This window comes from Alosa alosa, chromosome 17 (assembly GCF_017589495.1).
Source record: "Alosa alosa isolate M-15738 ecotype Scorff River chromosome 17, AALO_Geno_1.1, whole genome shotgun sequence".
In the NCBI taxonomy this organism is placed as follows: Eukaryota; Metazoa; Chordata; class Actinopteri; order Clupeiformes; family Clupeidae; genus Alosa; species Alosa alosa.
The window spans coordinates 4,919,685-4,932,556 of NC_063205.1; the positions used below are offsets into that span (position 1 = coordinate 4,919,685).

Genomic DNA, 12,872 nt, shown 5'->3' on the forward strand with positions numbered 1-12,872 from the left:
GAGCAGTTCTCACATCAGCCTGGGTTCTCTGCAGTCAGATGTAAATGAGCAAAATATTGTGTGTCAACAAACCCAGAAAATAAATAAAGAAAGCAAATGTTTCAATATTGGTGACATGCTGTTTGATATTTGAGGGTGCACAAAGCACAGCAATGTTTGATTGAAGTGTAATTCGCCGGCAAAATTAAACAGAGATTTTTAAAGGGAAGCACAATTTTAAGCAACAATTTTTAAGCAGGTTCATTAGTGTGTCCTCTCACACACTCACACACACACACACACACACACACCAGTTATGAAGGTGAGAACAATCACCTACACCTGAGAAAACAAAACCACAAGACCTACTTTGGGCACGTTGCATTTATTACTTCCAATGACAATTTCCCCAGCTGTGCCTCAAAAGGTCGAGCTTATTAGGCTTTTGCCGGCTCCACACACGACTCCACAACAACCCGCGGCAACAGCCTCTGGGCTGTAATTGTGTATTGTGCCGTCTCCTGTGCTGCGAGAGCAGGGAAACTGATTTGGCTGTAAATTAAGGCATGCAGTGAGAAATAGCGTTGTACATGAAGACAGATGCATTTGACCATGTTCTCTGCAGTTCTTATTTATAGCGCCCAGAGAGAACATTTTCAGAGCGCCAGCAACTCTATTGCTTAACAACGACGAAAAAAGGAAATTATCATTTTTCAGCCAATGAAATAGGAGAAGCCGCATCAATTCCATCTACAGCCAGGAGAAATGAGAGAAACACAGAAGAAGAGATAGACAGAGAGGAAACAGGGGGAAGAGAGAGAAAGAGAGAATGTGTGTGTGTGTGTGTGTGTGTGTATGAGATCCGAGATATTCGGTACTACACCCATCAAGAAGCAGTAATTTAAAAAGCCCCTCGGCACAGCAGCAGGTAGATAAGCACTGCCATCCTCAAAGGCAAAGCGCATACGCTTTATTTAGCCCCTCCAGGCTGCAGCACAGCTAACAGGCCTGATGAAGCTGCTTGAAATGGCAGAGCTGATTATTCTCTCGGCTACATGAACACAGACCACTGGTGCTGGGGACTGAACCTCGCGGGCCTCGGCATCCACCGCGTGCACGTCCTCGCAACATTATTAACAGTCATTAAAGCATCTTATTTGCTTTGAGTAGAAGCGTTACTCAACCGACCGTAGAGCTCAGGGCCACACAGACTCTTTCCTGTGCAGGATAAAGAGGCTCCGTGTTACACAAAGGGGCTGGTGAGCAGCGGCTATAGGTTGGGGCTGCGCTGCCTCCGAGGGGGAAGATAAGGGGAGGAGAGAAAGGTAGAGGTGCCTGGAGCTCAAACTGACAGACCAGCGGCCGCCTTTTAATGAACACCGGGCTTTACGGTGAAACTTTATAGGGAAAGCACTCAATTCATTACACCCGGAGCCACTCAAGGGTGTCTCTCCTCGGCTCGCACCTTTGAACTCTCATTTGCGCTGTCAGCTGCAGAAATTAGTCAATGAATCTTGTGGCCCGCGCTTAATTAAACTATCTGTTATATTTCCTGCGCCTGGCATTAATCTCACAGGGGAGAGGCAGACACAAACTTACACTTCCCCCGCACCAGGAGACGGTGACCTCCAGAGCAGGCTCTCCAGCCATCAAACTGGACGCTGAGTGAGAGCCTTTGCGTCATCCAGCCTCAGCGCGCTGATTTTAAAGCAGCAGCTGGAAAAGTTGGGAGCTGCCACCAAGCAGGCCCATACATCACGCGTACGTGTGTGTGTGTGTGTGTGTGTGTGTGTGTGTGTGTGTGTGTGTGTGTGTGAGAGAGTGAGAGTGTGCATGTGCATGTGCATGTGTGTGTGTGTGTGTGTGTGTGAGAGTGAGAGTGTGCATGTGTGTGTGAGAGTGTGCGTGTGTGTGAGAGTGAGAGTGTGCATGTGTGCGTGTGTGTGTGTGTGTGTGTGTGTGTGAGTGAGAGTGTGCATGTGTGCGTGTGTGTGTGTTCACCACCAACCTGCTGGTTAAACTCTCTGGGGGGCTGGTTCCAAAATGCCGAGCAGCATTGCTGACGGAGGGCTTTGAGAGTGAGCCGGCTCGCCGCCACTCTCCATCTTTGCCAATTACCACCACAGCAGAGGAGCGCCGAGCCTCCGTCATCAGCACCGTCCCATCTCACTGCCACCTCACAGGGACGGGCCCCGAGATCTGATGCCGAGAGAGCCCGCAATCTTTTACACTAAAACCATTTTTATAAAGGGAAAAGAATTCTGCAGCGACGAATATGAACATAAATACACCCCATAAAAGTCTTGGCATAATTAGACATGACGTCTCATTAACGCTGGCTGTCTCACTTCTCAGAGAGGGTGACACTTTCTGAAAAATTATGCTCTTTTAACATGCTATGAAATAAAGTGGAGCCAGAAAATAAGCTGAAAAGCGTTCGTTGAGACATAGTTGGAGCTAAGCGGAAGGTGGCATCTGAAGGCTTTGCACAATACTCTAGTCAGCTCCGTGCTTGTTCTTTGAGAGCACCCCATCCCCAATTCTTCTTGTGTGTGTGTGTGTGTGTGTGTGTGCGCGCCACATCTGAAGAGCCGCAGAGACGTCTTGCACTCGCGCCGCGTTTTCTCTGCACGCTGTCAGCCCGTCCCCACTTTCCTTCTGCAGGAGGAGGATGCAGTAATATCTTTTCTGCTGGGAGTGAATGAAGCACAGTCTCCTCTGAATGGAAACAGAGGCAGGCCGAATGCCTGGCACACGCCCTCAGCAATGTTGAGGCAAACAGCACCACTCAACAAAGAGAACAACAGATCCCTCTGTTTTCCCCCCTTCGCCACATCTCAGACAGTGGCAAGTGGTGTTTATCAGTGTATTATGGGGAGAAAGGCCATGTTTTTATCTTTTTCAAAATAAATAAATAAAACCGAACTAAATAAATAGTTTTACAGAAAAGTCATGAGGAGCTTTTCTTTCCCCTCTGTTTGAAGACTCGGCTGAAGAGAGAAAGAAGCTGGGTGAAAAAAAAAAAAAAAAAAACAGATGAGGAAGGAGACGCATCCCATTTGTCAAGCCAGAGAGGAGGTGTCAATCATAAGAGCCCAGGTGAGGAGGTGAACTGGAGTGGAAAGGTTCCAGTTGGCAGACATACGCCATGCACTATCCAAACACCACTCACACACACACACACACACAAGTTCAGGTAGCACACCAGTCAGGGTGAATGCCAGCATACAGAGAGCAAGAAAAAGAAAAGAAAAGAAAAAGAGCACACACAAAACACCCACACACTCCTCAAAGCACTCAGCTGTCACTCAGTGACATGGTATCAGGGACAGGGCTGCACTTCCACAAGCAGCCTGGATCAGGGAAATCATCCAGGGCCAAGCCCTTTTGATCCAGCATTGGATTTACTCCTCCACTGGCATCTGTTCCTCTTAACACATACATCTCACCTGGGCTGCCTGTCTGTCTGCACGGCTCTTAAGAAAAGTGTCTAGGCAGAGCACTTGGAGAGGCCCCCATTGTGTTGTTGTCACACGGTATGAGCACCACATGTTGATGTTGTGACATTAGTCTAGATGATCTCCCCATGACCTGCTCTTTAAATTAGACAACCCAAAACAGACCAAACAAAAGGCCAAAAGGTAATGAGCATTTCATTTTGCCAAACATCTTTACCCGTGGCCGTAAAAGTTTAGAACTTCTGCTTTAAACCCAAGGCAGCGGGTGCAGTTAAGTCAAATAAAGGACAAAGTGACACCAGGCGCGCTCATAAACTAATGGGAGCCTTGTAAAAAGATACTTCTCTGTATTGCCTGATCCTGCTCAGGGGGATGAAATATAGTCCAGGTGGCTGGGGAGGGTACAGTAAGACCCTGTCAGATCCTCTGGGCTCCTGCCGGCTATGTGCAGCCACATTTAATTGATTGCATTATAAATTCCCCCACTTTTTACTGTGGCGTTGCGTCGTTAACCAGATACAACACTCAGATCAGTGTGACACATTTTCACGTATAACTTCATAAAACTTTCAGATTTAACCATAAAAAAAATGAGCGACGAAACTTTCCTCAAACCCCCCCGTTAAATGCAACTGTTATCTCGAGGAGGAGGAGGAGGAGGAGGCTAACAGCAGGAAGTTCTACTGGCTGCAACTTCACAGGGCTGCTGAAGAAGTTCACACACACACACACACACACACACACACACACACACGCTGCTAGCTGGTGGGCAAGTGAGCATGGGCTGATCTCCAGCGCAGTGCTCTAATCACTACCGGCCCCAGCAGCCAACAGTCCCACTGAAGTGGCTCTTCATCAAATGGCCTATGATTACTCCATAGGCATAATGACTGTTTTAGCCAGAGAAAAAAAAAAAAAAACAGGTCTATCGTAAGAACTTCCAGTCTTTGACATTCAGCTCACATCTCTGTGAGGATTTGCTTAACCCGACTGATAACTAGAGGCCCTTAGGCTACTGGCAGCCCGTAACTTAATCCAAGTTTTGCTGAAGAGTTTGAGCTACTGGCTCTACTGACTTAACTTCAATGGCTTCCTCTAAGTGTGGGATGTTTTATACATGGGCTACCTATTAGAAATGCAGTGCTACCACTGGCATTGAGATGGAGGAGTGGGCCAGCCTGTAATCTTGAACACCCACCCTCTAATCCCATCATTGCCACAGAGAAAATTGCAATGTCACAATAAATACAAAAAAGAACACTCACAATTAAATCCTTGTAATAATATGCCGTTTTTGTATGGTTTTTGAATATTTCTGTGGTTCCTTTTTCTAAAACACAAAACCTAAGATAAATAAACTGCCTACAGAGGGGAGAGATTCCAACGATGGGTAAATCGATCATGCAGATAAAAGCGATCATACAAATGTTACGTTGCATAAGCACAGCATCATTCAGCAGCAGACTCAAAAAGATCAAATTAAGGCAAGGCTGCTGTTAGTCCTGCACAGAATACAGGTCAGGTCGCAGGCCTCAGCTGAGTGAACAGAGCTTGCCCCAGGTGGGGGAGGGCATTGGTATAAGGCCAGAAGAGTGCTAGTCATAACAAAACACACACATGAATAAAAGATAAAAGTCTCAAAGTGGCATTTTGAGGCACCACAATAGCTCTGCCACATTAACCATCCCTGGCCTTGGGCGCAGCTATGAGCCATACTCACACATCATTTGAGCTCGTTTTGGTTCACTGTCATCAAGGTCACCTCAACACACACAAACTTGTAAACAAGCTTTCCACAAAGCCTGTGGTTTCTTAAAAGCCCATCTCATGAATATGCAATGTCATCCATTCACTATACACTGATTAGTCAGACAAATATGGTGACTGCTCAAGCCGCTTATTAAGCATGGCCGTACGCTAGGAGACGGCAGGAGAAAAACTCCCTTAATATTCACCAGTGGCACTAGGATCACAGCTCTCGCTGCGCTTTGGATAGAAAAGCAGTCAATGAAATGGTCATGCAAGTCAGGAAATAGAAACGATCAGCCTCTCTAGGAAGGGCTCAATTTTCCAGAACATTCACGCTGAGGCATCAGCACTTCTGCCATTTTCATACACAATACATGATATCCATTAAAAAAATGCACCCTTGCACACGTCTAAAACACGACAGAATTGAGTCAAATTGAATTAGCCCATCATGCCGGGCCTTGATGTTGACTATTAACTCCAGAATGGTGCCCATAGTAAGCCTATAATATAGTTAAATTGCTGTGTAACAGGATTGTCAGATGAGAAGCAGAGAGGCGAGCAGAGAGATGAGCAGACCCGCAGCTCCCCCAACCGTAGCACTGAAAATTAAAGTCAGACAGACAGACAGAGAGAGAGAGCGAGAGAGAAGGAGAGAGAGAGAGAGAGAAAGGGGGAGAGGGGGGGGAGAGAGAGAGAGAGAGAGAGAGAGGAAAGAGAGAGAGAGGGGGAGAGAAAAGAGAGAGAGAGAGGAAAGGGGGAGAGAAAAGAGAGAGAGAGAGAGAGGAAAGAGAGAGAGAGGAAAGGGGGAGAGAAAAGAGAGAGAGAGAGAGAGAGAGAGAGAGAGAGAGAGAGAGAGAGAGAGAGAGAGAGAGAGAGAGAGAGAGACTAAATGTGGGGTGAGGAGGAGAAGGGAGAGAGAGAGGGAAACAGAAAAGATGACTGAAAGACAGAGCAGTGCGTCAAAGGGAAGAGTGAGGGGTAGAACCCCCCAATCAGAACCAGAGTGCATTTCCATGGCAACCCTCCCTGCCGCCATGAAATAATTGCCTGGTCGGATCCTCTTACGTTCTCAAAGAGCAGACTGTAAAAGCTGACCCAGTGGTGACACAAACAGCAGCTCCAAAACTACGCTTCAGCCCTGATATAGAAGATGCCCATTAAAAGAGCTGCAGCAGAATGGAAGCACTCCGCTGATGAGAGATTGGTTGAGGTGCAGGTCAACCGAAATCAGACCGTCATTCTCCAAACTCCCACATACCCTGTCTGAGTCATTTGGATTTGGACAAGAAGCCATATTGATATGTGCTTGGCAATAGGGGATGGGTTTTGACCAAGTATGAACTCTCCCTCATGCCATCTCCCTGCATGCGGCGATCAGACAAACCATTTAATCCTAAGTTTGCCCCTATTCACAGAGTGAAGAATAACATCCACTGCCAAATTCGTGTCCAGACACGAGCAATATCACAGCGTTACTTCAAAATACTTTCAGAGTTCACTGCCAAACAAAATGGCATTTGGACCTATTCCCCATCCTGCATATTCTGGCAGCGAGCTCAGAAAAGTTCCAGTTTCGCAACAACACTGTTTCAACTCTGCTTGGACAGGAGTCAAATTTGAGAAAAATAAGGTTTGGAAGGGGGGCGAAGCACACACAGTCCAACTCAGTAAGATTTCACTGATCCCATATCAAAGCAAAAGCCACTGCGTCCTGTCATTGTGGTCCAACACACACAGAGATATAGCAAGAGTCGCCCGCCTCCCTCTTTAGGCGGTCAGACTCCAAGTGTTGTATTTGAGCTCAGTAGTCCGCACAGACCTCTCACTGCTTGAGAAGCAGCTGTCCACTGACACACTCAAGATACAACCATGCCAACACAGTTGCATTCTTCTGCATGTTCTCTGATTAGAACACAGCAGCAGTACGCCTAAGCCAAGTCATACCCACTCTTCATCAGGTCAAAATTGGTATTTCCCCCACTGAGAACAGAGAGTGACTGAGGGAAAGGATGCGTATTACATGCATACTGGCAGCCTTTCCTTCTCAGCAGCTCTATACTGTGCAAACACTTCCATGGAGAGGATTCCAGGCCGTACACTAGAGGGCAGTGTCTCCCCCGCTTGCCCATCCGGTGGCTGATGCAGTGGGAGCGAGCTGGCTGGCTCTTCCTCTGGTGCTCACCACAGAGGTGATGAATGCGCCATACAGTCCAGGATGCCGTGTCACTGCGGGGGGGGAACAGGGACATCGACCTCCTCCAAAGGACAACAGCCTGATCCATCTCTGTCACCGGCCCCTCGTACCGCCTTAATTATGTACACGGAATTACCTTCATATTTCATTCTGGCAGTCCACGTCTGGCTAGTCAGTTTAGATATTTAATAAGGTGACAACAACTAAATTAAGACAAGCCCTGATGGCTGGGCTGTTGTAATGCCAGCTGACAGTTTGAGAATCAGCGTCTGCCAGCGCCCAAGCCCCTCCTCTCACTCACACACTTATAAATCACTACGGAGACCGGAATACTGATTGAAGTGGGCCTCATGACATCACGCGACAGCGGCCAAGGGAGATGCATGGAGAAAAGTTTTCCCAATCAAGCGCACCTTGGCCAAGACAGCTGCGGCGGCGGTGGTGGCGGCATCACAATGCACTTTAGTTCCAAACTCCCCAGCTTCCCACAGCGCTGCAGTACTCCAATTAGCCATTCAAGCTCAATCACGGAGAACAATACGGAAATGTTCAATACGTTACAAGGGCAGCTAATGGGACAGAACACAATGGAGGCTTGTGCTCAGACTTGTCAGTGTTAAAGTACACGTACACCTTTGTCCTCACGCCTCAAACGCCATTCATTATCAATCTGCTTACATGGTTTTATCTCTGCAGTGCGCCACTGACTGACAGCTCTAGCAGCCAGGGAGGACACATGATTCAAGAGTCCTTGAAACTTTCATGAGCACAGGAAGTTTGAATGACGGAGTAAAGCTTGACACTTGCAGTTCCCCACACAGCAGCTGTTGATCACTTAAAAAAAGATACCATCACTTTACAACACGTACTGTCTGTACTGAGATTTATCAAAGGCATGTTGTTGCACAGATGGAACACTAATGCTGTGATTATTCAAATTTCTTTCCATGTAAAAAAAAAAAACAAACACCAAGAGGAGAATGCATAATCATGTCCGGCAATGCAACAACAGGGTGTCTGACAGGATCTTAATCACTGTGCCTTCTCAGAATGCATTTGATTGCTTTCTGCAATTATATAGCCTTATGAAACCACAACTCTTCAGTGGTAATGTTTAAATTCTCAGCAAATTACATGTTCTGACCAGATGCATTTTAGAATATGATATGACAGTCATCAAGCCTGAAATCTGTCAAGTACATCCACACACAATTTCAAACTGTAGGTAAAACATGGGGTAAAGAGGTCTCACCAAGGTCTGTGTTGGGTCCAGCAAGGACTTGCTTGAACTTGTCCAGACGGGAGGCTTCCCTCTCAGTCATGGCCGGGGTGCCGGAGGTGTTCTGGTCAGCCATGCGAGCCACCAGCGGAATCACAGGCCGGTGGGGGAGGGACTGCTGCCGGTGTAGAGCCTGCTCACCTGCCAGCTCTGAGCCCCATCACATAAACAAACAAACAAAAACAGCAACAACAGAATGCACAGCATTAACAAATGCCCATGTTCAAGCTGGATCCAGAACTATTTACCCAAACTACCAATCCCGTTAAGTGCAATTACTAAGCCGTAGTTGAGCCAAGGCAAGATAGCCTGCACACCCGGGTCTGAGTACTGCACACCAGTAATGTCCGTTAGCCTGAACGGTGCAGGCTACAGCAATGAAAGCCTCCCTGTCTGCTATTACCTAATAATAACAAGCTGAAGCCTCCACATCAGCAGGCACACAATCAACCATTTGAGACACCAGATCAAAAACAGTTGTTGTTGTGCAGAGATAGATTTTAAGTCCCGTTGTGTAATTTTAAGCCAGCATGATTTAACAAAGCGCATTTGAGAAAGGCAAGTAAATTTCATCTCATGCTCATTACAGAGGCTAGTACCTGACAAATACTTCTGCTCTAAGCTAGCACACCGGCTGGTGAGGGTGGCTAAATGCTGAGAATGTAGGGGACCTTGAGTAAGAACAGATGGACAGGCACTTTATTATCTGTGCCATCCATCTAACTAACGCTAGCAGAATCGCAGAGCAGCAACAGAAAACAGCCCTCCTCCGTTATGGAGGTGAAGCTGGGGGCATTCATTTTGATTCTGGGAAATAGCAGGAAGGGAAAACACAATATCTTCCCTCCTAGTCAAGGCTCCAAGGAGATAACTGTTAAGGTCAAAACACTTATGTTATCAACCACCAGCCTACTAGCACACTAAGCTTCTTTTACAACAGGAAAAAAAGATGCAATTTCTTTGTTACATACAGTACATGTGAAACTAAAATGGAGACAAGCATCAGAGTCAGATACTGACCCTTTGGAGAGCCAATGGGGGCTTCACTGAAGGACTTCACAAGGCGGCTGTCACCATGTGAACCGGCCTCAGAGCTAAAGGACAGCTCGGCGGCGGTCTCGGCTGCTTCTTCGTGCTCCCCTTCCTCCTCCTCGCCATCGACCTCCTCAGCGTCCTCCTGAACCACCTCTTCCTCTACCTCTTTGTCCTCTGGCTCAAACACGTCGTCCAGCTGCAGCTGCTGCTGTTGTTGTTGTTGTTGTTGCCGCTCTTGGAGTTTGCTGTGATTCTCAATGACTTTGTTGGCGGTCTCCATGACAACCTCAATGTTCAGGTTCTGGGCTGCCATGGCGAGCAGTTCATCATCGTCATCGCCAACATCCCATGCATCACTGGTGATGCTCTCAAACTCCTGGAAGGTGGTGGCTTTCTTTGGTTTACCTGGTGTCAGCGGTGGCTTGTTTCCAGCTTTGATTAAACTAGGACAGGAGAAAATACGGTCAACAGACTACCGGTTTAACCTCTACCTCTGGAAGAGCAAATTTGAATAGAAATAGCCTTAACAGATTCATGTAATGTTGTATTCTATGTGTATGAATATCCTACGTATGACCATAATCATAGCCACTAAGGCAGTAACCAATATTCCTAGTTGTGTAGACCTGCATTTTTATAGAGTAATGGAGAAAGATAGCAAGAGTTTAAACACACATAATATAAACAACACAAATTCCATCCTTTTCCCTGATCTCTTATAAAGGGCTCTTAGAGATTCCAATGCACAAAACCAATTAAATTTGACCTTTTCACAAAGTGCCCCCTGAGTATGAGAGACGTTTATTTCTGTGTAAATTAACAGAAAATAGTTCCATTCCAATACAGCTTCCCATAAGGTTCTCCAAACTCAGCAGCAGCACATTAAATTGGAAAACAGCTGGAGCACCAAAAACATGTCCAATGCCTTTCGTCTTAAAAAAATACATTAACATAAGAATAGTGGAGTTGGAGCCGCATTGCTTTCCCTGAGACTCTTCCATTACAGGTTGAACACATTCGAACTCCACTGAAAATGAAAAACAACCCTCTGTAGACATTACCATGATTGAACATGCGGTCTCTGAACAGAAACCTAATCATGCAGGAAAAGAACTACCACAGAAATAAAAATCCACCAACTGTGACGAAAAACTTCAAAATCCATGCATTAGCCATGCAAAAGCAACTCTCAGATAATTATTAGTTTTATAAAATAGTGTACGCTAAAAATGAAACGGAGTAAAACACACAGGATGTATTGTCCTTTTTTGATATAGCCAAGGTACCACACAAATGTGTAAATCAAGTCCAAATAAACATCAACTGGCATTTTAAATAATTCCTGCCTTCACAAGAAAGCACCGGAGTTTTCTACTAAAAAGTTACTTTTTAACTTAACTACGCTGGATATTGCCTTTTTAGATTTCTGTGTCTGGTATTGATTCATGCTATCAAACGCTGTAATGCATGCACACAATTAAAACATCTTACTTGGCATGAAGGAGAGGGTCAAAGGGAGGATGCTGAGCTCCATACACATGTTGTATGCTGGAATAAAGAGCAGGCGGTCAGTGACTTACTCTTCACATTGAATGCTGTTTATTGACTATATGCTTCATATATAGTAAGATGGGGAGTTTGTCATTTCTTGAAGTGTGCTTTTTTTATTACAAAATTCAAATAGGCTAGATGTTTCAGAAAACAAAGACTGTTTAATCATCTGGAAAAATACACATGAAAACAGGTTCCGTGATCACCATGTCATACAATCAATACCATACCATATCAATAATCATAATTATGAAATGAACTAAAAAGGTGTTTCATGTGACCAGGGCTGCACGTCGCTGAAGAGTTGCTGCTTAATTGCCAAACTGACTAACGATAAGTTCCATAGACGCCAGTAAATCATAAAGAGCGATCAACAGATACCGTTTTTTTACGGGAAAGACAGACATCTAGTATGTTTACCAACTTCTATATTTAACAGCTGATAAAGATGGCTATGCTAGCTAAAACCGGAAACAAATCTACAATTACTTTTTTAGGGGGAAACTACACATAACGTTCACATTCAAGCAGCTACTCTCCTGTGTAACATACAAAAGTTGGGCTGAATCAAATGATATTCTGAAGTCTAAAAGGCACTGCCAATCGTACAACTCTAGACATGTTGAGTGTAAGTTAGATACCTTCTAAGCTAGATAACTGTTAGTTCGTCATCAAGATAGAAAACAAACTGATTATTCTAATGATGACATGCCACCAACTTCTGGTGTCTTACTTTTGGCGTTAACTGCCCAGTTACCCAACTGACATTAACTAAATGATCCTTAATAGTTCGCAAGACAACACTAAAATTGGTTAATTTACCCATCTTGCTAGCACACAAGAAAGGCAATGATATTAGCTGGATAAGTTAACCTGACATGACAAGTAGGCTAACATTAGCTAGATCACGTTAGCTATCATTATACTGTGATGTCTATGTCAAATATATCAAGCACGAACGAATAATTGATATTAACGTAACGTACGCGTTCAGAAGGGACTGGTGCATTGTTGGTGTTAACATTAAAGACAGACATTTAATGTAACGCTCACCAAAACAACCTAACGTTGGCTTGCTACCAATATGCCCGCTAGCAAGATTGCTAATATGTCGGCTAACTTACTGGCTTGACCACGTCACTTACCTGCCAGGGACCTTTGCTGTGTTCCTTTTCCAGAACTGTTTTTTATTGCCTTCACTTGACATTTTCTTTCTGCTGTTCATTAAGTCATCAATGACAAAAATAAAATTTCAAATACAATGAAAATATGTGTACAGTGTTAAATTACACCTTAGCTTTTCTTCATAAACTCAGAAAGCCGCCATGTTGATTCGGCCGACTCTGAGTAAGTCACACTATGATTGGTTCTACCAACAACGTCCACCAATCTTCCAATCACAAGTAAGGTCTACCACAAGTAGAGAAACAGCGCTTGAGAAGGTACCGACGTAGATAGGAAAAGCCTGTAATGATGCCAGGGGGAGAACCATGCCACCGTGGACATATACATGGAAGCAAATCTCACTTGAGCATTATTTCCTGTAGTCAAAAATTCACAATTGAACTATGCTCACTGGTGCCAGCTGATTTGACAACTACCATTTACAGCAAGATATTACAAG

The 12,872-nt window shown here is 45.2% G+C and overlaps 1 protein-coding gene across 4 annotated transcripts in view; it reads right to left on the reverse strand.

Moving 5' to 3' along the window:
- tbc1d22a (TBC1 domain family, member 22a) overlaps nt 1-12,582 on the reverse strand; it is a 101,429-nt gene extending 88,847 nt beyond the window's left edge. For all 4 annotated transcript variants that reach the window (XM_048267730.1, XM_048267728.1, XM_048267729.1 and 1 more), the window contains exons 1-4: nt 12,394-12,582; nt 11,189-11,245; nt 9,683-10,140; nt 8,636-8,812 (exon numbers count right to left, since the gene is read on the reverse strand). In XM_048267730.1, the coding sequence (XP_048123687.1) occupies nt 8,636-8,812; nt 9,683-10,140; nt 11,189-11,245; nt 12,394-12,473 (772 nt within the window). In that variant the 5' untranslated portion in view covers nt 12,474-12,582. The remainder of the gene's footprint in view (nt 1-8,635; nt 8,813-9,682; nt 10,141-11,188; nt 11,246-12,393) is intronic.
- Nucleotides 12,583-12,872: the final 290 nt, after the last annotated feature.